At 35.6% G+C, this 23,800-nt stretch overlaps 2 protein-coding genes across 2 annotated transcripts; one reads left to right on the plus strand and one right to left on the minus strand.

Moving 5' to 3' along the window:
- The first annotated feature begins 6,747 nt into the window (after nucleotides 1-6,747).
- LOC113358984 (putative leucine-rich repeat-containing protein DDB_G0290503) lies at nucleotides 6,748-14,556 on the plus strand. The gene is made up of 9 exons (XM_026602689.1): nucleotides 6,748-6,863; nucleotides 7,143-7,270; nucleotides 7,417-7,486; nucleotides 8,063-8,316; nucleotides 8,912-9,028; nucleotides 9,725-9,776; nucleotides 10,137-10,312; nucleotides 10,424-13,972; nucleotides 14,083-14,556. Exons 2-9 carry the CDS (start codon nucleotides 7,175-7,177, stop codon nucleotides 14,230-14,232), a joined length of 4,464 nt encoding a protein of 1,487 aa, XP_026458474.1. The 5' UTR covers nucleotides 6,748-6,863; nucleotides 7,143-7,174; the 3' UTR covers nucleotides 14,233-14,556.
- Nucleotides 14,557-16,795: 2,239 nt separating this feature from the next.
- LOC113358993 (F-box/kelch-repeat protein At3g06240-like) lies at nucleotides 16,796-17,401 on the minus strand. Its single transcript, XM_026602696.1, has 2 exons — nucleotides 17,310-17,401; nucleotides 16,796-17,228 (listed from the first exon to the last, which is right to left on the minus strand). The coding sequence occupies exons 1-2, from the start codon at nucleotides 17,399-17,401 to the stop codon at nucleotides 16,796-16,798; spliced, it is 525 nt and encodes a 174-aa protein (XP_026458481.1).
- Nucleotides 17,402-23,800: the final 6,399 nt, after the last annotated feature.

Genomic DNA, 23,800 nt, shown 5'->3' on the forward strand with positions numbered 1-23,800 from the left:
GTAAAGTACTGCTAGGATTCAGAGGTGTAAGGAACGCGACTGTACCTAATCAGTGTGATACTTGTTTAGGGCTCAACTACATTCCAGTTTGAAGTTAACTTGTAGTAGGCTAGTGTCTGTAGCGGCTTAATACAATGTGGTGTCCAAATCTGGACTATGTCCCTGGGTTTTTCTGCATTTGCATTTTCCTCGTTGACAAAACTTCTGGTATATGTGTTATTTCTTTTCCGCATTATATTTGTTTATATAATTGAAATATCATAGGTTGTGCGTAGTTCAATCAATTTCTAAATCCAACCTTTGGTTGTAGATTGAAATTGATTGACACTTGAAAATTGGTATTTGGTACCGTTCAAGTTTTTTCTCATAATAATCAGGATCACGGATTCTATCTGTTTGATTTGATGATTACATTGAGAAATAGAGATATAACTCTTGGATATATTTCCTTGATTAAGTTTGACTGTCTAGTTGATTCTCTTGGAATTATATTGGAGATAGTCCATACAGATTTCCGAGCGAAATATTGGGTGTGGTTGTTAGACCCCACTTTTTCAATAAATGCTTGTCCAATATTTCCGAAATATGTCAATAGAAAATCTCCAATTAGTAAATGCACATTACTAATTTTTATTCTCTAGAGCTATGCATTAATTGCTGGTAACTAAAGCATATAAAACCAAAAACCTTAATTAAAAGATTCTTAATTTATTTTGGTACGGGATCACCTTGAGTACCAAGGAATATCTTTGAACAATAAATGATAAGAGTTACTACTCGTGTTCAAAGTATGTTGACATATTTTCACTGCAAATCCTTATTTCATATTTACATGGATTTGCTTTCTTGGAATCGGTTATACCACACTTCCAAACAAGTTTAGAATTGGTTTTCTTGTATTCCAAGACTACTATGTGATTGGTCATACCAAATCACATACATGGGTTCGAATCTGTTATACCAATCACTAGGATCAGTTATACCTAAATATGGTACATACTTGTGATCGGTCACACTAGTCACTAGGATCAGTTACACCAGTTACAAGGATCGGTTCCATCTACACATGGTATCTACGTGTGATAGGTCACACCAGTTACCAGGACTGGTTACACCAATTACAAGGACCGGTCACATAACACTTATGATCGGTCACACCAATTACTAAGATCGTTCACACCAATTACAAGGATTGGTCATACCATCTAATGGTGATTACTTAGGATCGGTTACACCAATTACCAGGAACGGTCATACCAAATCATAAGTCTAGGCATTGTGATTATTTATACCAAGATACATAACCTGAGTTAAGATCGGTTCCACCATCTCACACATATTGGTCATCTAAAGATATGCAATGAATAGCCGAACCAATAATCCTATTGATTTCCCTTTCGATTCATGAAACAAGTTCATGAATGTACTTCCTTTAAACAAATGTAAAACATTGTTTCCTAGGATGAAATCTTCATCATAACCCATTCACATAATCAAAACACTATATACAAGATTATGTCGATGTCATATCTACGAAGTTCTAAATATAAGCGTTATACTTTGTAGTCTAATTCCTTAATACTATGATCATACTACTATGATCATGTCATATCACTAGAGTATTATATAATATGTACAGTATATACAGCTTCGCAGTTATGTTTTCAATATAGCACGACTTGAAAGATATGTTAGGAATGAAACAGTCCAAGTCAATATTACTAACCTCAAGTGGAAGGATGATGTTGTCGTTGTAGTTCGTCACTCCTTCACATTCTTCAGGTCTTCGGAGTAATACTTGTATGTCTCAACATTCCTAGACTTTCTAGTCTAACCTAAACTAAGTTGACTCTAGTATTTAATCAAGCGACTTTAGATGAGTTTTGATACTAAAATACGACAACCAAACTTGACATACCAATGCTTGGTGAGCTCAACCGATCTATGCTCTAAAAATTGGGTAGTACGAGTGGTACGAACTTCACGAAATGTAGGTTCAGTGTCCATTGCACTTGCAATCTCCTTACCTTCATCCATTGCCATTTGAAACCCGTTTTCTCTAAACTCTTTAAAAAAAACCACTAAGAACTTTAGTTTGTTGTATAGAAACACCAACTTCCATATTTTTAGATTGCAACGACTTACTCACACTGCTAACAACAAACAAAAGTTTATACCAAATAATCAAGCTAAGATAAAATTCAGAATTATGCAAGTCAAAACTTACTAAGTTGTCGGCAGTGCTGACTTCTTGAGAAATAGGGAATGAATCTCGCAATATCTCTAATGTTTTTTCGTATTTTTGGATCTTGGTATCTTATTGCTTAGAAACTTGTGACACGACTTTCCCACAACGTATCTGACAACAGTTTAAGTGTCAATCATTTCTGTCTAATCTCCTCTTTAAACACATCCCACCGATTCGTAGAAGCTGAAAACAATGCATAAATACGTTGTATGGATCCAAAAAAGAACCTTCTTTAGGAAAAGACTTGGTCATATAAGAAAGTATGAGATCAAGACTATGACAAGAACATGGTGTGTAAAATGTTATTGGATTGATCTCGTAATCTTGTCTGCACACCTTTATGTTTTCCTTTAATATATGTGTTATATTTTCATATCCTTTTCCTCTTATATCATCAATATTTAACCCAAACTCGATCAATGTATCGTGAAGCTCAAAAAATAAACTTTCTCCTGTTTTATCTCCTACTCTCAAAAATCCAAGAAACTATTCTTCGATTCTTGCTGTTGAAATATCTATGCACTAGATTATAATAAATATTTGTTCCATGCGATAAACATCATGAATACAATCAAGAATAACTGAAAAGTATCTGGCTTCACGGATTTTGTTGACAATAAGCTTTCTTGTCGCATCACAAGCATTGAAATCAGTCCGTTTTGGATCTTTTAGCTAAGATAATGAGTACGTATTTCATTTTTTTCGATGCTCTCCTGATAATATTTTAACACGGGATCATATTTTCCAGGTGTCTCTATGAAGCTTAAGAAGTTACCGTTATTTTTTGTATAAAATTTCTCACTATCTCCACGAAATGTTGGATCATTCTTCGATAGAAACAACATGATATTCTTCATCCACTCCAAAATATCCTTATAATATGTTTTATCTTTCCTGATATGTTCTTGTATTTTTTTTGTTAATGGTCTTTTCCTTTCTCAATATTAATTCTGAATCAAGCCACCTATTCATATAGTTGATATGCTCTTGACAGTTTTCATGAACTTCATTTCTTCCACTTAGTTTCGTCCGATCGTTGAACCCAGAATTATATAAAACTGAAATTTAGTTTATATTTTCTTGAACAATTTACAACAAATACAGAATACTTTGTCAAATATTTTGAATGCCGCCCTAACCACCTCCTATCTTGTTTCTCAAAAAAGTACTCATTTTCCGAAAGTAATGATATCTAGAGAAACATTTTTCCTTGGCATCTTTAGGGAATTCAGTATTATCAATTGTTACCTGACCCTCCTCTACCAAAAAATCAATAAGTTTCTGATCTGTTTCCTTCCAATTACCCGGACCAAACATGTATGCATGTTTGTCTTTCAAATATATTAATTCACATTCATTTTCGTGACAAACAGAATCATTCTTACTGCACTCGTTTAAGTCAATATCAACACTACCCTCGTTTGCATCTCTATTTTCATCATCAACACTTTCATTCTCCCTATTCTCGTTACGAACATAATCATTATTACTGCACTCATTTATACCATTCTCATCATCACCATCATTCATATAATTATCATATTTCTCAAGGGCCTCATTCATACCATTATCAGTTTTGCAACCATTTTCATTGCTCTCATTCTCAATTATTGGTTGATTCTTAATCAAAAACTTATAAAAAAAACCTGCAAGAGATTTAGTATATTCCAATCTCTTTTTTCTATTCTTCCTATTTTGACATCCAAAACCATATTTTCTTTTTAAAAACCATACCTACAATTGATCAAATAAATCAATTAAACAACAAGCAAACAAAAGGGAAAACAACCAAAACAGTAAACAAAAATTTTTCTTCAAAATAAACCTAAATTGTAATTCTATAATCAACAAAAATTTTGGATCATCCAACTACGAATTCATACTTTGAAGGATAAATTGCAAGTTTCGTACTTATTAGATTGATCGATCTTGTTGAATTTCTGAGATCTTCCAAGAATTCTTCTACGCAATCAGGTTCACAAACTTTTGGTCTATAAACATTGATTGTAAAATAAAAAGAGAAAAACTCTATATATAATTTTCTTCAAGGGGCTTTGCTTTGACCTACTTTTGATTGCATATATTATGTTTTTTCCATACAGGTTGTCGAACAAAAAAGTTAGTGGTGTGCTTGCCCTCTCTCCTTTTCAAGGGTCATGGAGATTACTAAGATGCATGATTGTTGCCTACACCCGCCTGAATTATGGTCGTTCACAAGTCTACATTTCAAATCTGCAGAAGCCAAAAAAGAAAATAAAAAAATAGAAGGTAAAAATAATGGGATCCATCAAAAGTATACTCATGGCAGAGTAAATTATATCTATGCCCTCACAATTATTTATGTAGATTCCAATGAAAATATAAGAACCCACAACCGGGGATGTGAATTTTAATCGGAGGATGGAACACAATAAGGTCATCTGGAAGTATAATAAAGAATCCCTTATCCGTTTTTAATGGCTAAATTGTTGTTGTACTTTTAATTTATTTTATTTTGAGTTTTAAATTTTGAGTTTTTTTCCAGAATCGACATGATAAAAAGAATAACACCATGCCGATATGAGACAATTGGCATGGAACAGATGACCGTCATGCCGATTGTTGTAATTTTTTTCCCAGAAAAATCACGATTGATTATGCCGATCATGTCCAAACTTTTACGACTGCAGTCGGTATGGTCAAATTCTTTTCAATGCCGATTGTATACATTGGACATTATTTATGTTACGAATATTGTGCCGACTGTGGTTAATGAAGAATACAATTAATGTTCGGCATGATATTCAACAAATGTACAATGCCGAATGTATACCGTCTCCATGATATCTATCAATTATCCATACCGATTATAGGCCGTGTTTCCAAAAAGAAAAATACTTACTATAAGAATATATAAAATAAATTGTTATTTCTTTTTATAATTTAATATTATTTGCAAGGAATAACCTGGATTTTTAGTATAAGACACACTCTTAGAAGATACCAAGGAGGATATCATAAAATTTACATCCCCTAGTTAAAACACGAAACCTAATATAGGTGCTTCACATTCCAATAGAGAGGCTTCACTAATAGGACAAAAATGAGTTATCCATTAGTAATTTCAAAACCCCTTATCTAATATATTTTCATTTTCATAATGACTAAACAACCTTTGTTTATTTAGTGTTAATAATCTAATTAGCTAATGATTAGATTAATTAGTTTTTTTTCTTTTTTTTATATTGTTAGTGATTAAAAATTAAATTAGGTATAGTATTTTGGTGGGAAGAAAAAGTAGAAATAAAAATAGAGAAATTCTTGGAGATTTTTTTCCAACTAAAACCCTAGATTTCGAGTCACCCACCGTCCTTTTTATTTCTCAAAATTGGTGAAAGTACGTAAAATATTGAAATTTTTAGCTTTTTAAAGCGGTTTACGGTTGGGTTTTTTCTTCGTAGCCAACTGTACGACAAATTTACGGTTAGGTGATGATGAACTCCTAACCGTAACTAGGTAAAATTGGGGAAACCCAGTTGTAAACCAGTTACGGTTGAGTTTTTTGGTTTTACGGTTAGGTTTGGTCTTGATCGAACCCAACTATAACTGGGAAAAAATCAACTGTAAATCAATTATAATTGTTTTTATTTTTGGGAAAACCCAACTGCAAACCAGTTACGGTTAGGTTTGGTGTTGGTCGAACCCAATAGTAAATCAATTACATTTTTTTTCTCTTTGGGAACCCAACTGTAAAACAGTTATAGTTAGGTTTGGTCTTGGTCGATATAACCATTTCAAACATAATTGTTTTGTTGATTACCATCACTTCTATCAATTTGCTTATTCCGCATCTTCAATAGAGATTTCAGTTGACGGTTATAAATTTTTCGAAACTTTGATTGGTCGAAGACGATGAAATGATTTCAACTGGAAAAAAAAAGAGGGAAGGATTTACGATTGATGAAGGAGAGGAAATTTGGAAGAAAAAAAGGCGCAAATTTTTAAGTTAAAATTAGGTTTTGATTTTAGTTTTTAGGTTTTGATTTTAGATGAAGGGTAACTTAGACACTTGGTATTACATCAAGATAACCCATAACCAATTTTTTAGTCACTAGGAATCCACGTGAAACACATCTGTTGGAATGTGAAACCCTATATTAGGTTTCTAAAACACATATTCCCGCTTATGGGTTCAAATCTGGGAAGCACTGACACAAACACGATACGACGCGAACATAAGGACCGGCGAAATTCAAAACCATCAGGATACAAACACATTTATATATCCCACGCACGTCCTGTATCCGACGTGCGTCTGAACGGACACGACGATAATACTGGCGGGTCGGTGCTTTACAGAACCGGACCCTACTTATCCAGTGGTACCTGGGTGGACCCGGGCCCATTGACATCCCTGGGGCAAGTAAAGAGACAGGGTGCCCATATCTAATGTGGGATTCCGTATATAATGAATTTTCTACCATAGAAGTACTACCGCTACAAGTGTCAGAGCATAGAAAGTCGAAGGTTCTTCTTTGACCTGCAGTTTAAAGCACAAAACCCAAGAGCCAGGGTTTATCAAAAAACCCAAGAGCCAGGGGTTTATCGATCAGCAAAATATCTTGTTCAAAATCTGGTAATAATCTAATATTATCTATGTGCAATTGAGTTTCAGATGAATTTCCATAGTTTTTTTTTTTTTTTTTTTTTTTTTTTTTTTTGATTTTATCATTAAATTACCGTAGTAAAATACTAGGGATTCAATTCTTTCCCCCTTTCGGTAGAATCATAGAAAGTTTCAGTGTTTAGGTTATATGGATTACTACTAATATCTAATGATCATTTCGTTTGTTATGGACTTGATTTGTGTAGAGTGGTTTATGAACTGCTGAATTGTTAACTTATTACTATGCAGTTATTCTATCTGTTGATTTACCACCCTCCCAAATGGAAGCTGAACATAATCTTCCATTTGATGTTGGTCAGCTGGCGGAATCAAAATCTTTTAAAGATGGTTTTCGCGGAGCATGGTTTCGATGCAAGGTAGTAATGGTTGCAGCATTATATTTCCAATCATCAAGTTTTAGGATATGATTTGATCTTATTTGCTTTAATTGCATGCTTTGTGCTTTGGTCTTATTTGATTTAATTGCAGAATGACTTGCCTCATACATATTATTATTGTCTAGATTAAAGATTACAGGAGAGGCATATCAGACCCTACTGTTGCGTTGGAGTATTATGACTTCCCAGATGAAAGTAAGTGTGGTTTCATCTTGTTTTTCATTTTTACCTTAGAGTTGAGTTCTATGTTTGATGTGTCACTACACCAATTTATCTTCTTATGGTTATGGATAGAGTGGTTAACTTATGAATCGTAGTGTATGGCGATTGATAGAGTTTAGTTGGCATTCATATTGTTGTAGCTGATTTAAAATTAAACAACACTATAAGCTGGTTTTCAAACTGTGATGGCATTTTTGCTGATAAAATATTGGTTGGGTTTAAAATTTCTTGGTTTTCTTTATCTGTTTATTATGCTTAATCAGGTCTTAGATATGCTGGACTGAAATGATTTTGTGGTGTGCAAACTTAGAGCTTATGTTATTTTGTTTTAAACAAGGATGCAGAAACTTATTGTTTTTCCTGAAAAACCTTCGACATCTACTGTACTGAGCATTGTGATCATTCAACTCTTAGATTTTGAAAAAGAAACAAAAGTTTGAGTACTGCGATCTTATCACTTCTTGAACCATTTTGTGGAATTGCAGCTTTAGTGTTTGCAGAATTACAGTTAATATTGGTTTATTTATTTTTAAATCTAAATATTTGCAGAAATAACACGGATGAGCTTGTATCGTCTGAATCCGGCTGAAAAACATACAGGGGTAAAGAAGAAACATCTGATGCTGCGCCCCAGCTATCCTCAGATCTACCATCAAAGTCAAATGCCTGATGTATCTGCCATCACAGAAGTGGTCGGGATAGTCGATCGTCCTTGGGAAGTGGGGGATATGGTTGATTGGTTCAAAGATGGTTGCTATTGGTCAGCTTGTATCACGAACATACAAAATGATGAAATTGTACAGGTGCGGATATTTATATATATAAACTTAAAGTTCATTCAACATTCATCTTATGATGACCTCTTTTTTTCTCCGTGTGATATCGTGGGCTTTGAGTTAGTTACTTTGTTCAAGAAAAGGTTCAGTCTAGCCTCACCATCATCATGCATAATGGTGTTTTTTTTTTTTTTTTGCTCAGTTGGTGTATATGTTTATCGATGGTTGGGTCCTACAGTTCTTCGATTCAAGATTGAGAAAGGCTAAGCTAGGGTAGATATCAGGATAAAAAGTTAATATGGAGTTGATTCCTGTGATAGCTCGAGTTAGGTTCAGGCAGTTTAAACGATGCACTAATCAGTGTGTACTCCTTTCATTCGATTCTTCCTGTCTAGATGTACTGATCAGTAAAGGCTGAAATTTTGAGGTCCTTAAGGTGGGGGATAATTTGGCATTCCTTGTTTAGTATTACTCAAAAAATCTATAATTTGTATGACGGGGACTCACAGACTTATGACATAAAATAGAATATTTGACAATAGAGTTCATTTGGAATTGAAGCTTTTCCAATTTTAAGGCTGAATTGTCCAGTTTATCCTTTTCTTGCTGATTTTGATTTCAGGTTATGTTTCCGAGATCTCCCTGGGGTGAAGGAGGATCTTGTGAAGCCCCTTGCAAAGACTTACGCCCATCCCTGGATTGGATGCCAGAGCTGGGCTGGACTGTGCCCATCTCCAAGGTGATTTCCGCTGCAGTTCATCTTTATTCTAAATACTTCATATGGATAGTACTACTTCTGTGTTCGTTACCAAATAAAGCTTTGTATGATATCTGCATCTATTTTACTCAAATGTCATAATTGGTGTCAATATAATTCATTTTGACCATCTTCCATTATATCCATACAATCAAAGATGGCTTTTCAGTGTCCTCTTTCCCTTAAAACTCGTATGTATTGTTACCTTGTATCTATTGAAGCATATGCATTTTAAAACTAATTGGGGTCCCAAACAGGAACAAGCCAAGTGCTGGTTCTGACATACATTGATCTGCATATTTCTTGACTCTATCTAAATGAAAAGTCCGTAAGTATCACAAGCCTGAGACAGATGGTAAATACTGACGGATAAGATGATCTGTGATGAGTGTAACCCACCACCAACAATGAGCCATTGGTCCTCTAGCATAGCTTGGGCCCTCACAAATACCAGTGGTGCAATGTCTCTCCCTGTACATACATGCATATATATTGCTGTGACTTTTGGGCCAAAAAAATGTTACTGAAGGACTATTTATTGATGTATCAGGTAATTATTGCTTTAAGAAAAAATAAATAAAAAAATACGGTGAACCGAAGCTACATGAACTACATGTGCATGACTGCCTATCTATTAGTAATACTTTATGATTACTCATCTAAATATGGTGCTTGCAGGTGGGTATGAATTCTGAATCCTGTGTTCGCTTGATACATCCCAAGAGTCCAGGTAATGTTACTGTTTTTGATTATTTTACGAAATACATGCTGTCAGTCGCCTCTTTTCCTGGTTATGGAATGCTCAGGGATTTGAGAAGTTCTCTTTCCCCTTCCTAATTTGGGTTTCGTAATAAGTGAAATAAACTTCATTTTAATTGGGAGTTGCAGTGATTAAAATAATTTTTATCATAATTGGAAACTTGAAATAAGTTCCCTTTTCTTTAGAAGTTAGAACTAAATTTTTTTATCAATGCTCTATTTTTGGAAAATCAGAAACAACCATGTTCAAATTTAGTTCATCTTCTGTTTCTTCGCATGGTTCAGCTAGCTCATTTCCTGTAGGGTTATCATTGGATTTTTCATTTTTCAGATAGGGAGTCTTCAGGTGATTTGCTGAATAAACAAAAGACTGGCACGGAAAACATGAAGAACAGTGGTGTAGATACAACCACTGTATTACCTAGAATCTCAAGTACCCATGGTGATCCGTTTAAATTAAAAATCACGCTACCTCAAAAACAAATCACGCTACCTCAAAAACTAAAGGTTTGTAATATCTTCGCTTCTTCTGCATTTTCGATACAATATTTCAATTTCATTTCATTTCATCTCATCAGTTTCTTTCTTCTTCTTTGTTTTAATCTCTGTGTTGTGTAGAAGTTTGAAAAGATGCATGCATGTCAGCAAATGGAATCGAAAATGGGAAGTGATCCTGGGTTACTCATCAACGAGAAGGATACACTGAGAAATGATATTTGTTCTCTTAAGAAAGAAAAGAAGACACTGGCAGCTGATATTGAGTCACTTAAAAATGACAAAGCTAAGTTGGGAACTGATCTTCAGTTAATCAACAAGGTGAAGGATACTCTGGCAAGACTCAACAAGGAGAAGGATAAACTGGGAGGCGATATTGAAATACTTAACAATGAAAAGTCTGCTATGCAAAGTGATATTTGTTTGCTGTGTGAAACGAAGACTATCCTGGATAGTGGGATTGTATCACTTAACTGTAAGAAGACTAAATTAGAAACTGACAGCGAGTTACTTGATAATGAGAAGGATAAGCTGGGAAGTGATATTGAATTACGTAAAAAAGCAAAGTCTGCAGTAGAGAGTGGTATTTGTTCGCTAGAGGTAAAGAAGACTATCCTGGAAAATCAAGTTGAATCGCTTAGCAATGAGAAGACTCAATTGGGAAGTGATACCGAGTTACTAACCAAGGAGAAGAAAGATTTGCAGACCGATTTTGAATTACTCAACAGGCAAAAGTCTTCAGTACAAGGCGATATTTGTTCGCTCAATGAAACGAAGTCTATTCTAGAAAGTGAAGTTGAATCCCTTAGCAATGAGAAGACTAAATTAGGGATTGATACCGAGTTACTCAACACGGAGAAGACAAAATTGCTAAGTGATTCTGAATTTCTCCACAAAGAAAAGTCTACAGTACAAGGTGCTATTTGTTCGCTCAATAAAAAGAAGACTATTCTGGAAAGTGATATTGAATCGCTTAGCAATGAGAAAACTAACTTGGGAAATGAGACTGAGTTGCTCAACAAGGAGAAAACAGAACTGCGAAGTGATTTTGAGCTTCTGAAAAATGATTTTTGTTCGCTCAGCGAAAAGAAGACTATTTTGGAAACTGAAATTGATTCACTTAGCAATGAGAAGACTAACTTGGGAAATGAGACTGAGTTGCTCAACAAGGAGAAGACAGAACTGCGAAGTGATTTTGAGTTTCTTGAAAATGAGATTTTTTCGCTTAGTGAAAAGAAGGCTATTCTGGAAACTGAAATTGATTCGCTTAGCAATGAGAAGACTAAGTTGGGAATTGCGACTGAGTTGCTCAACAAGGAGAAGACGGAACTGCGAAGTAATTTTGAGTTTCTCAAATATGAGATTCGTTCCCTCAGTGAAAAGAAGACTATTCTGGAAACAGAAATTGATTCGCTTAGCAATAAGAAGACTAACTTGGGAACTGAGACTGAGTTGCTCAACAAGGAGAAGGCAAAACTGCGAAGTGATTTTGAGTTTCTCAACAAAGAAAAGTCTGCAGTACAACATGAGATTTGTTCGCTCAATGAAAAGAAGACTATTCTGGAAACTGAAATTGATTCGCTTAGCTATGAGAAGACTAACCTGGGAAATGAGACTGAGTTGCTCAACAAGGAGAAGTCAGAATTGCAAAGTGATTTTGAATTTCTCGAAAATCAGATCTGTTCGCTCAGTGAAAAGAAGACTATTCTGGACACTGAAATTGATTCGCTTAGTAATGAGAAGACTAAGTTGGGAATTGCAACTGAGTTGCTCAACAAGGAGAAGACGGAACTGCGAAGTAATTTTGAGTTTCTGAAAAATGAGATTCGTTCGCTCAGTGAAAAGAAGACTATTCTGGAAACTGGAATTGATTCGCTTAGCAACGAAAAGACTAAGTTGGGAAGTGAAACTGAGTTGCTCAACAAGGAGAAGACGAAACTGCAAAGTGATTTTGGGTTTCTCAAAAATGATTTTCGTTCACTCAGTGAAAAGAAGACTATTCTGGGAACTGAAATTAATTTGCTTAGCGATGAGAAGACTAAGTTGGGAATTGTCACTGAGTTGCTCAACAAGGAGAAGACGGAACTACGAAGTGATTTTGAGTTTCTCAAAAGTGATTTTCGTTCGCTTAGTGAAAAGTGGACTATTCTGGAAGCTGAAATTGATTCGCTTAACAACGAGAAGACTAAGTTGGGAAGTGAAACTGAGTTGCTCAACAAGGAGAAGACGGAACTGCGAAGTGATTTTGAGTTTCTCAACAAAGAAAAGTCCACAGTGCAACATGAGATTTGTTCGCTCAATGAAAAGAAGACTACTCTGGAAAGTGAAGTGAAATCACTTAACAATGAGAAGGCTCAATTGGGAAGTGATACCGAGTTACTAAACAAGGAGAAAACAAATTTGCAAACCGATTTTGAATTACTGAACAGAGAAAAGTCTTCAGTACAAGGTGCTATTTGTTCGCTCAATGAAAAGAAGTTGATTCTGGAAAGTGAAGTTCAATCGCTTAGCAATGAGAAGACTAATTTGGGAAATGAAACTGAGTTGCTCAACAAGGAGAAGACGAAATTGCGAAGTGATTTTGAATTTCTCCACCAAGAGAAGTCTACAGTGCAAGGTGCTATTTGTTCGCTCAATGAAAAGAAGACTATTCTGGAAAGTGAAATTGAATCGCTTAGCAATGAGAAGACTAACTTGGGAAATGAAACTGAGTTGCTCAACAAGGAGAAGTCGGAACTGCGAAGTGATTTTCAGTTTCTCAACAAAGAAAAGTCTACAGTACAAGGTGAGATTTGTACGCTCAATGAAAAGAAGACTCTTCTGGAAAGTGAAATTGATTCGCTTAGCAATGTGAAGACTAAATTAAGGGGTGATAGTGAGTTACTCCGCAAGGCGAAGACGAAATTGCAAAGTGATTTTGAATGTCTCCACAAAGAAAAGTCTGTAGTAGAAGATGAGATTTGTTCGCTCAATGAAAAGAAGACTAGTCTGGAACGTGAAGTTGAATCGCTTAGCAAAGAGAAGATTACCTTGGGAAATGAGACTGAGTTGCTCAACAAGGGAAAGATGGAATTGCAAAGTGATTTTGAATTTCTCCACAAAGAAAAGTCTACAGCACAAGGTGATATTTGTTCGCTCCATAAAAAGAAGACTGTTCTGGAAAGTGAAATTATATCGCTTAGCAATGAGAAAACTAAATTACGGAGTGATACTGAGTTACTGAACAAGGAGAAGAATACCGTGGAAAGTGATGTTGGAGTACTAAATGAAAAGAAAAGAAAACTTGGAAATGATATCGAGTTACTTGGCAGGGAGAAATCTGAAACGGAAGCTGGTCTTGAATCTCTCAAAGATGCAAAGAATAAACTGTATAGTGATATTGAATCTTTGAACAGAGAGAAGGTTAAACTACAAACTGATTTTGAACTCATTAACAATGAGAAGGAGAAGTTGCAAAATGATATTAAAGTTCTTAATGAGGGGAAGGACAAGATGCAATCTGATATTGAATTTCTCAATGAAGAGAAGGCTGAAGTTATTCGTTCCGCAATATGTGAAGTTAATGAATCTATTACTGGACGAGAGAAGGCATTAGCTAAGAGCGAAAAAGTGGTTGCCAGGGAATGCATTTACATTGAAGAGCTTCGGGAAGCTCAGCAAGAACTTATCAAGGTATGCATTGCTAAAGGTCTTCCCCCCCCCCCCCCCCCTAGATTGATCTACTAACATGATTGTTGTTTTATCTGTTTCTTATTTATTTAAATGTATTCTTCTGCTTGCAGCAAATGGGGTCAGAAAAGGTAACTAGAAATACGGTGATTGGAGTAAAAAAGAGAAAAAGAGGAGATCCAGAGCTGTGGAATTTCAGAGAGAAGAAGAGAGCTACGCTGAAAGAAGTTATTAGTTTTAAATTGAACCGTACAGAGAGTTAGATACCAATGAGCCTTATGGAAGTATTCCTTTTATCTAGCTAAGGATTTTCAGCTGGACTGTAAGTTAAATGTGGTAATGTCCTATTCTTTTGAGGATTTTTGGGTACACAAAGGGGAGGATGCTAACATAATATAAAATTGTAAATGTGTGAATGAATAAGGTGATGGCTGATGAGATAGTGGTACATATGGAAGGATAGCATAGAGATGTTAACGGTCTGCTCATGATGTGAAGCTGAATTTCAAATTTGTAAATATCTTGAATTTGAAATGTAGAACTGCTTCCGAATTAGCCTTTATCAGATAATGCTTCATCTTGTCCTATGTTGGGGTGTGCTTACTCAATTGTTAGTTGTGTATCTATATTCCTTTTGTTTTATTATCATGTAGAACCTCGAAATCCCTTGCGTTTTGTTATTACCCAAAAATCATTTTCTTGCAGGATTTTTTTGCCCGAGACAAGATTAAAGTTTAAGGTATATCGCATCATGAAAGTGGTAAAATTCCTGAAAAGGGCTGCGAGTCTTGTGACCGGAAGGTATATGTTTACTGTTACTTTGTTCAGTATTTCAATATTAGCATCAGTATTAGAGTAAACCTCTCGAGCTTATACTTAACACCAAAATTTTATCATGTTTGAGTTTTGACAAACCTTGGTGGTAAAATCCTTTTTTTTTTTAATCCTCATCATCCAGCAGTAAATGTTAGTTTTCATGTATCCCTGTGGGTGATTGTAATGGTTTAGGGTGTGAACTGTGAACAGAACATATTTCTCTAGCTTCTGTTTCCTTTTTTCGATCTGTTGAAAATGATAATAGGAACTGATCTTTACATTATCTCTACAGCTGTAGTTCCTCTTCTTCTGGGTGGTTTAATAAACTGGTGGATAAAATCTACCTTGTTCGTTGTTTTAGTATCAGTATATTTGCTGTACGTTTTTCTATTCCTTTACAATGTCTTCTGTCATTTCAACATGCAGTCCTTGCACTTATGTGCTTAAGATTCATAGCAGCTGATTCTCTTAGCTATATGGGCTGGATTCAGTTTACATATTCCCTCATTATTTTTCAATCTATTGTTTCTTCTCTTTTGATATTGAGAGCCAGACTAAAGTTTCCAGCTTATGAGCTACTCATTTCGATGTACGTCGAAATAGCACACTTTGTTTTTTTACTGTATGGATTTCTAGTTAATTGCAGGGAACTGGAGAAAGTTCAAAATCCCTGAGTTTAATTGGGGATTTAGAAAGAGTAGATTCGAAACCGTTTGGTTATGCATTAAAAGACATTTGTAGGTCATCTATGAATGATAAAGTTTCTAATCACTCTGTCCTGCTTTGCAGCTTTTGGGAGGAAATGCTCGAAGGCCAAGCTTGGCGTTTCAAATTACCTTGGGTGTTAGGAACCATCAGGTAATATCTCCGTCTCTCACTCTCCCTTGCTACTAACTTCTCAGGTGACTCCTAAAATTGGTACTAAAAACAAATTCAGCGTCAAATGATCATGTATGTTTGTTGGCTGCAGAAAATGAACGACGAAGAGGATAAATTATTGAAAGGCTTAAAGAACGAATGGGGAGGCTTACTAACAAGATGATTCTTGGTCTGACCAGGATCTAAATGGCATGTTAACCAGGGTCTACTTTGTAAGGTACTTGACCAGCATTTTGGAAGCGACCCCAGATTTGCAAATGCAATGAAGTTCTTATTGCTCTTGGGATTCCTCGGCAACATAGTTGCATATGCAGCATGCTTGGGGCTTTTTCTATTTAAAATCTCACAGCAGTATTACGCAGCTTCCTCGCTATCGCTAATCGACGTTGAGTGGAATGCCCACAGAATAATAGCCCTTTATAAGCTATTTTGGATTTTATTTCAGTCTTGTTTTATAAAGTATTTTTTTCGGTTTTCTTAGGGCGGAGATAAAACTCCTTGATAATTGTAATTTTTAGTACTACCTCGTGAAGACTAAAATGAAACAAATGATAGTATCCCTTTTCTTGGGGTGGAGAGAGTATTTTTTATTTTATTTTTACTTCTCCACCGAATTTGTACTCTGTGGAGAGAGAAATAGCATCTCCTTCCAAGAACAGGAAGAAGAGCACTGCACAGATTGCACAGATGGAAATATGCTTTAGTATAGCTACAGCCTATAGGCTGCTTGTTGAGGTATAAACACTAGATGTAAAACTCTTTTTCTTTTCATCAATGACAGGCTGGTCACGGTGAAACTTCTTTGTTGGTTGGCTCCAGTTGGGGGTGTTTGTGTACAATAGTTGCTAAAAGAAAAACAGATTTTGGGTTCTGTCAGATCTCAGAGTAAACAGAGAAACAAACGCAATTCCAAAATATGAATTAACGGAATTACAAGGTCATATTGTGGTTCAGTTCAAGATGGTTACATGTTTTACATTAAGCACGAAGATTCTGCAAGTTACATAAGTAGACCTGCTTTATACACTATGCAAAACAAAAGTAACAGACATTCCTACACATACCAAGGGAAACAGACAGCAAACTTAACATACATACCAAAAACAAAAAAAACCATCAATGAAGGTGCTGCTAAAGTATAAATCCAAACTTTAGAACCCCTCCCTCTCCCAGAGTCCCAGGTGCAAGGATTTTCACTACCTTATAATCACCATTCATGCAATCATAACCAAACCCAAATGTGTCAACATCAACTACTGGTTCTAAATCTGGCATTTGTGGAACTAAATCTGGAATTTTTGGTAATTTCTTATACTCGTTAGTGATTGGGTTCCAAATGCATAACAATTCAGGATCAGACAAGAGGCAAATCAATCCATTATAAATACCAAGGATATGAATATAACATTTCCAGTAATGAAATGGACAGCGATACTCAATAGACATATCAAATGTAACATCATCTCCAGAAATGTTGTAATCAAGGCAAGGAAATGAAGCAGAATAAGGTTCACTTCGTAATCCTGAATAGAATTTGGTTGGATCTTGTTTTGTAAGGATGAGACTACAATGAGTAGAATGATTTGCATGCAGTTTAATGAAATCAGGGTTCGTGAAATGATTGCACCACTTCTTAGATACACACCTGAATCTCACGACGGATTTAACTGGTAACCATGTCAGGATGTCCATCAGAATCCCCTCTGGAAGATATTTCCACTTCTCGATCATCGTCATCACTACTGCTCGAAGCTAAGATTTGTTTACTTTACTGTCTTTCTTTTGCCCTAAATTCCCTTCGCTGCTGCTCGCGGCGGCTAGGGTTTTCTCATTTGGGTTTCTTTTACTCTTAGTAGAGGTCCAGAGCGGGAGCGAGAAACGTGAAATTCTACAAAAATGAGATACGAAAAAGCGTGTCAGGAGCGTAAATTAGGTTTTATAGAAAAATTAATCATACTAATGATTTCCTACAATATCTCGTTTATTTATTTATTTTTTCTTATTTTGAAGCATTCTGAAGCTAGTTTTGTACTTTTGCATGTCTGCATCCATTCATCTTAGAGGTGGAAGTGTAGGTATGTATGTAGTTAGTAGGGGAAGACGTTGGGCTTGGGCTCTGAATAGGGGTGTCAACGGCACTTAACGTAACAAATAATGGCTCTGCCGCTACCGTTGCCGTTAAAATTAGCGGTTAACCGATATCCGTTAAGTGCCGACGGAATTATGAAATTCAAAACCATTATCGTTACGTCGGACTTATCGGATAACGATTAATTTTCCGGTACCATCCGGTATGTCACAGGACAACCCAAAACATGTTTAAAACACAAACCAATTACACATAATAACTTCTAAATCCAAGCAAACAAGTTCTAAATCCATGCCACACAAAAAAAACATACAGATGTTCATGTTCTAAACCAAATTACATGTTCAGATGTTCTAGCAAAAGAAAAACCATGTTTTTGCAAAAGAAAAGACAAAGGATTAAAGGAACTGCCAACTGCATCTGCAAATGCATTCCTCCATCTCCAGATTCTCCACTGCCAAGTGCCAGCTGCATCTGCAAATGCATTCCTCCTTACTCCTTAGTCCTCAACTTCTGCATTTTGAAAGGAAAATCAAGAGTGTTAGACAGTGAAGCAACTTAAGCTGGCACTGTCAGTGCAATAAGGCAATGGCAATAAATATAAAAGCAAGTAAAAGATTAAGATGTAAGGAAAATTACCAGTAACACAACTATCACTGTCACTGAGAGTAAGATCTTGCAGTCAATCACCCAAACAAAGCAAAGCTTCAACAAGATCTGGAGCTAATGAACTCCTGTGAGATGTGAGAACTCTGCCACCAATACTAAACATAGATTCTGATGCTACACTTGTCACTGGAACTGCCAATACATCTTTTGCAACCCTTGAGAGAATTGGGTACTTAGGAGCATGATTCTTCCACCAGCTTAAGATATCAAACCTCATTTCTTCAGTGGTTGTGCCTTTAGGAAGAACTGGTTCTGCTAAGTATGTCTCCAATTCTGACTTCTCAACCTCAAACATATTGTTTTCCATAACAAAATCATCATAACCAAATTCATATGATGTTGTTGTACTTGTACCTGCAGAGATCTCAAATCCAGCTGAATGCATTCCAGTATCAAAATAATCTGGAGCTGTAGTGTTGGTTTCATAAGCACAGAAAAGAGCATTGAGTTCAAGCTCAAATTTGTTATAGTGACTTTTATAGTTTTCCACACCATATACTCTCTTTATAACAACTCCACCCATTTATCCTTGTACCTAGGATCTAAAACAACCACAATGCCCATCAAAGTGTTACTTTCTTTCCAGTAGGCATTAAATTTCATCCTCATATTCTTGGCCATGTCTCTGATAAACTCATGCTCACTTGATTCCCAGATCTTAATGCATCTATTAACTTCTTGCACCCCATTATAATACAAATTTGATGTGAGATACTTAATCCCAGCAAATTTGGTTGAAATGACATCAAACAATTCCAAACATTCACATACATGTATTCCTTGTTGCCACTCCTTAGTAGTTGGTAGTATCTTGAAGTCATTATCCAAATCAGCTAGCCTAACAAAAACTTGTCTCAGAAAAATTGCATCCTTTAGCATCTTAAAGGTGGAGTTCCACCTGATATCCACATCTAAACCCACAAACCTTGAAGCATGAAGATTAACTTGGGCAATAGCACATTCAAATCTTTTTTTTCTAGCCTGACATATTTTACACACTCTCTAACTGCATCTATAAATGGAGCATCCACTCTCATTCCACACCCTACAATCAAGTGCAATACATGATTACTACACCTCATTTGGAACATATCCCCATTAAGAACTAAACAATCTTTGCTATAAAACCATTTTTTCAGATGGTCCATCATAACATTGTTGGAGCTAGCATTGTCAGCAGCTACAACAAAAAGCTTAGTGTCTATGTTCCAATCTAGACATACTGATTTCGTTACAAATGCTAGAACTTCTCCAGAACGTGGTGATGGCACTAAAGTATATGCTAGTGTTTTCTTAATCAGTTTCCACTCATCATCTATGTAATGCATTGTCACACAACAATAACCATCCTTTATATGCTTACATGACCACATATCTGTTGTTAAACTACACTTAGATGTAATTGTCTCAAATTGTTCTTGTAATTGCAGTTTGAACTCAGTTCTTAGTTTCATGATATCTTCCCTAACTGTATTCCTAGTGTAAAGCTTAGCAGTAGGATTTAAAGACTTCACAAACTCAACAAAATATGAATGCTCAACTATAGTGATTGGATAACCATGTTTAACAATCATCTTGGCAACAAGAATCCTAGTAGCATCAGCATCATATTTCTAATTAGCAAGCTTAGTTTGTGTATTACCTGTTTTGATTGTAGTAATCTTTCTTTGTCCTTTCTTGTTTGCAGGATTTTTTTTGCAGGTTTTAGCATGGTAATGCAATTTGCTGGTTCCTTGGCTACTGGGTGCAGTCATTCTCCTATGACAATGTTTGCATTTAGCTATAAGTATCCCAATCTCCTTACCTTTTACCATCTTCTTTTCAATTAACCTTTCAAAATCATTCCAAGCATCAGACCTTACTGCACGTAGTTTCTTCTTTTCTTCAGCTATAATTGGATCTTCATCTACTTCTATTTATGATACTGCTTCTTCTCTTGCAACAACATCAGGTGTTGTATGAATTCCTGAACCTTGAACTTGGTTTGATGCAGAAGGTAATTGAGATGCAACTGAAAGTGATTAAGAGGGAGTGCTTCTGCTTGATGAACCAACATAATTGGATTCTCCTCTTTCGCTTTGGGATATGATTAATTTCATGAATTGAAAACCCTAATTTCAGAAACCCTAAATTGAAAATTTAGTTTTTAGGATTGAAATTAAACTCGAAAGAAAAAGAAGAACATAACCCTAGTTTTCTAATCAGTAATCACAGATGCTTTGTATAGAGAAGATGATGATTTTGCTCGATTTGAAAGGAAGGAGATGAGGGTTAGGGGTGAGTTTTTCTTCTCTCGTTTGTGTTACTGAACCAGCTGAAGAATATAAAAAGTGATTCTGTCGAGTATAGTAACCTAGGTATAGCGGAATTTACACGTGCTAGTCACACGTTAGCGGTTATCGGAACTTGGGCTAACGGAAATAGCCCAACCGGTACCGTTATGGTAAGATAAAATTATCCGCTACATTATCGGTTACGGATAACCGGTTACCGGTATGACGGAACTGAACCTAACTGAAACCGGGTAATCGGATTCGGCTAACGGATAACGGTTATCCATTGACAGGCCTAGCTGTGAAGCTAGCAGTAACATGACGTAAAAACGACCCAAACTAAATGATAAGTGATGACAACCCTAGGGTTTTAATACAAAAACTACATATTTTTTTCTTCTTCTTTTTGTGCAGCCTCGCATCTGCAGTTTTCTTCCCTTTCTTCTTCTATACTTTCTTTTCTTGTTTCTTATTTCTCTATTTCTTCCTTTTTTTTTCTCCTTCTTTTTTCCCCCTTTCTCTGCTTTCTTTTCCCCTTTCTTCAACTCTCTTTTACTGTGAGATAATATTGAAACGTTTCTCACCGGATGAGAACGCGTTTCTCTCGTGTTAGGAGCGCGCTCCCATCACGTATCTCAATGAGGAACGCAAAACCGCGTTTCTCAGTGAGATTCGTGAGGTGGTCGGATGTTCCTGGCTACTAAGCTTTTACTAGGGAGATTGGGGTACTATAGATAGGTTAGTTGGGTAATAAAACAAGAGTAATTCTATATAGACCGTGTAGAAAAACAGCCTTTCACATGGGGCAGGTTTTGGTCCTTTGGAAGTTAGCAAGGGGTCATTTTAGGGCCCCACCAAGGAAAATTTGTGAGAGAATGATTTACGCATGTGGTCCGTTAATAGTTTCTGATAAAACTAGGGTTATTCAGAAGGAGAGTTCAAACCCTCCTCTTAGCCCTCTGTCTTTATTTAAACATTAGTTCAGTGTTAATTTTTTTTAAGGGGTGGGATCCGTTGACATGGTTATATTGACTTAATATTCACATTTTAGCGCCATTTTTATTACTGATCCCAACCGGTAATGAATTTGAAGTTAATATTTTGGTTACATGTTCTTCTTATAAGTCTCTATATTCCAACCAAAAATGAGAGCATTCCGAGATGTATAAATCCACCATCTAGGATTTTGAATATCAGCCGTTGAAGATTAACGACTGAAATTAAAATTTGTGGATGGTGAAGTTTCGTATTTCGGAATACTTTCATTTTTGGTAGGAATGTAGAATTTTATATGGGGAACATGTCACTAAAAAATTAGCTTCAAACTCAGTGCCGGTTGGGCTCAGTAGAAAAAATGGCGCTAAAATGTGAAGATTATGTTAATATAACCATGTCAACGGATCCTACCCCTTTTTTTAATCATTGTAGTTAGATTAAATTTTTTAAGCAGATTTTTGGATTATTGTTTTTGTTTGATTAAACTTGTAAATTTTGTTGGTAGATTTTTTTTTTTTGAAAAAATTTGGTTTTTCAAAATTTGTAAGAAAATGAATTATTCTAGTCAAACACTAGTTAAAATGGAACTGCACAGGGGTTTGTTGGTTTAATTCTTCAAATGACAAAAGAAATTCCAATTTGCGGAACTCAGTCCATGAAATTCATCATGCTCGTCTGAGAAAGAGCATGCCGGCAATAACTAGTCGATAGGTTGTTAATAGAACAAAATGATGACTTTCAATTATGACTGTCAAATTAATATCGCATTAATTTATTAATTAGAATCATGAGGACTAACAATTTCAGAATGTCGTCATGCTACAAAAAAATTATACCATAATGACTATGAGATTTTTCATCCAGAGAATAGTATGGCAAATGCCTCCACTGTTGACAAGGTATTAAATTCGTAACATGCCGACTATTTTAGAGTTGCCAAGGTTGTAATTTTGCAGAATGAAAACTTTGGCACTTATAATAATTTTTTCGTCAAAGTTGTTATTTTACACACACAAACAAAAAAAAACAGCGACGACTCTAGAGCTGGCATATTATGTAGTGCTAAAGAGTGGCGACTGTTTATCTACCCAACGAAAGTGGAGCTCAAAAGATGTAATATACTATTTATATTCAATAAGGGTTAATTAGTAAACTGACTGAAATTATAAAATCTAACTCATTTTTCTAAGTGTCAAGATCTTCATCTGAAAAATCAAAGTCATCAACAAGACATTTCTCACTAACACTTTCACTTTTACCAAGTACCTCATTGTTTTTTAAGGCTTTGAAGGCAATGTCTTTTCCAGCCTTAATATGTTGTTGATGATCAAAGATTTTTAACTTTCCGACTAGGATGCTTCTGGAAAGTGTTGAAAGATCGTTTCTTTCACTGACGGGATGTTTCTTAGACTCATATCGAGCTGGCAAAGATATCATAGTTTTTCATTCACTATTTCGAACAACTTGTGATTAAATTCCTCAAACGTGTTAGAGCACTGCTATGTCGAACTCACAAGTTTTGATATCTCAAGCTTGTTGTAAATGTTGGACGCGCAAAACTTTATGATGATTTCTAGTATGTTAAAGCCAAGTCTCGGATTAGGATTAGAGTATGGAAGTTGAGTATCAGAAATTACTGAATAACCCTTGAAGACCGAATATCAAAGGAAGAAATTTGAAGAACTTCATCGATAAAAAGGTATCTGAAGACTAAACCAAACAATTTACTCATGACATTTACCATTCTATCTTTATGAGATTATGTCGTATAATTTTAGTAGATTTTATATTGCAAATAAGAAATTTTGAGTCAAGATTGTCTTGATAAATCTCTCGAAATATGGTTCAAGCAACAAATGTTCATAGATCCTTAAAAATCTTAGTCAAGAACAATTTATTGTTTAAGAACTATTTTGTTTCAAGTTGATCATTTGGAAAGTGCCCAAGCAATGACATTTCACATCTATGGCGGTTGGTAATGTTTCAAATTGTTGAAAGAGAGTTTTCAGAACTACTGAAATTCTGAACACAAGGTAGGTACGCATACCCAGTACGCCTACCCTTGACATCTGAATCCCGGAACTAAGGTGGGCACGCGTGCCCAGTACG

This window comes from Papaver somniferum, chromosome 1 (genome assembly GCF_003573695.1).
Source record: "Papaver somniferum cultivar HN1 chromosome 1, ASM357369v1, whole genome shotgun sequence".
Lineage (NCBI taxonomy): Eukaryota > Viridiplantae > Streptophyta > Magnoliopsida > Ranunculales > Papaveraceae > Papaver > Papaver somniferum.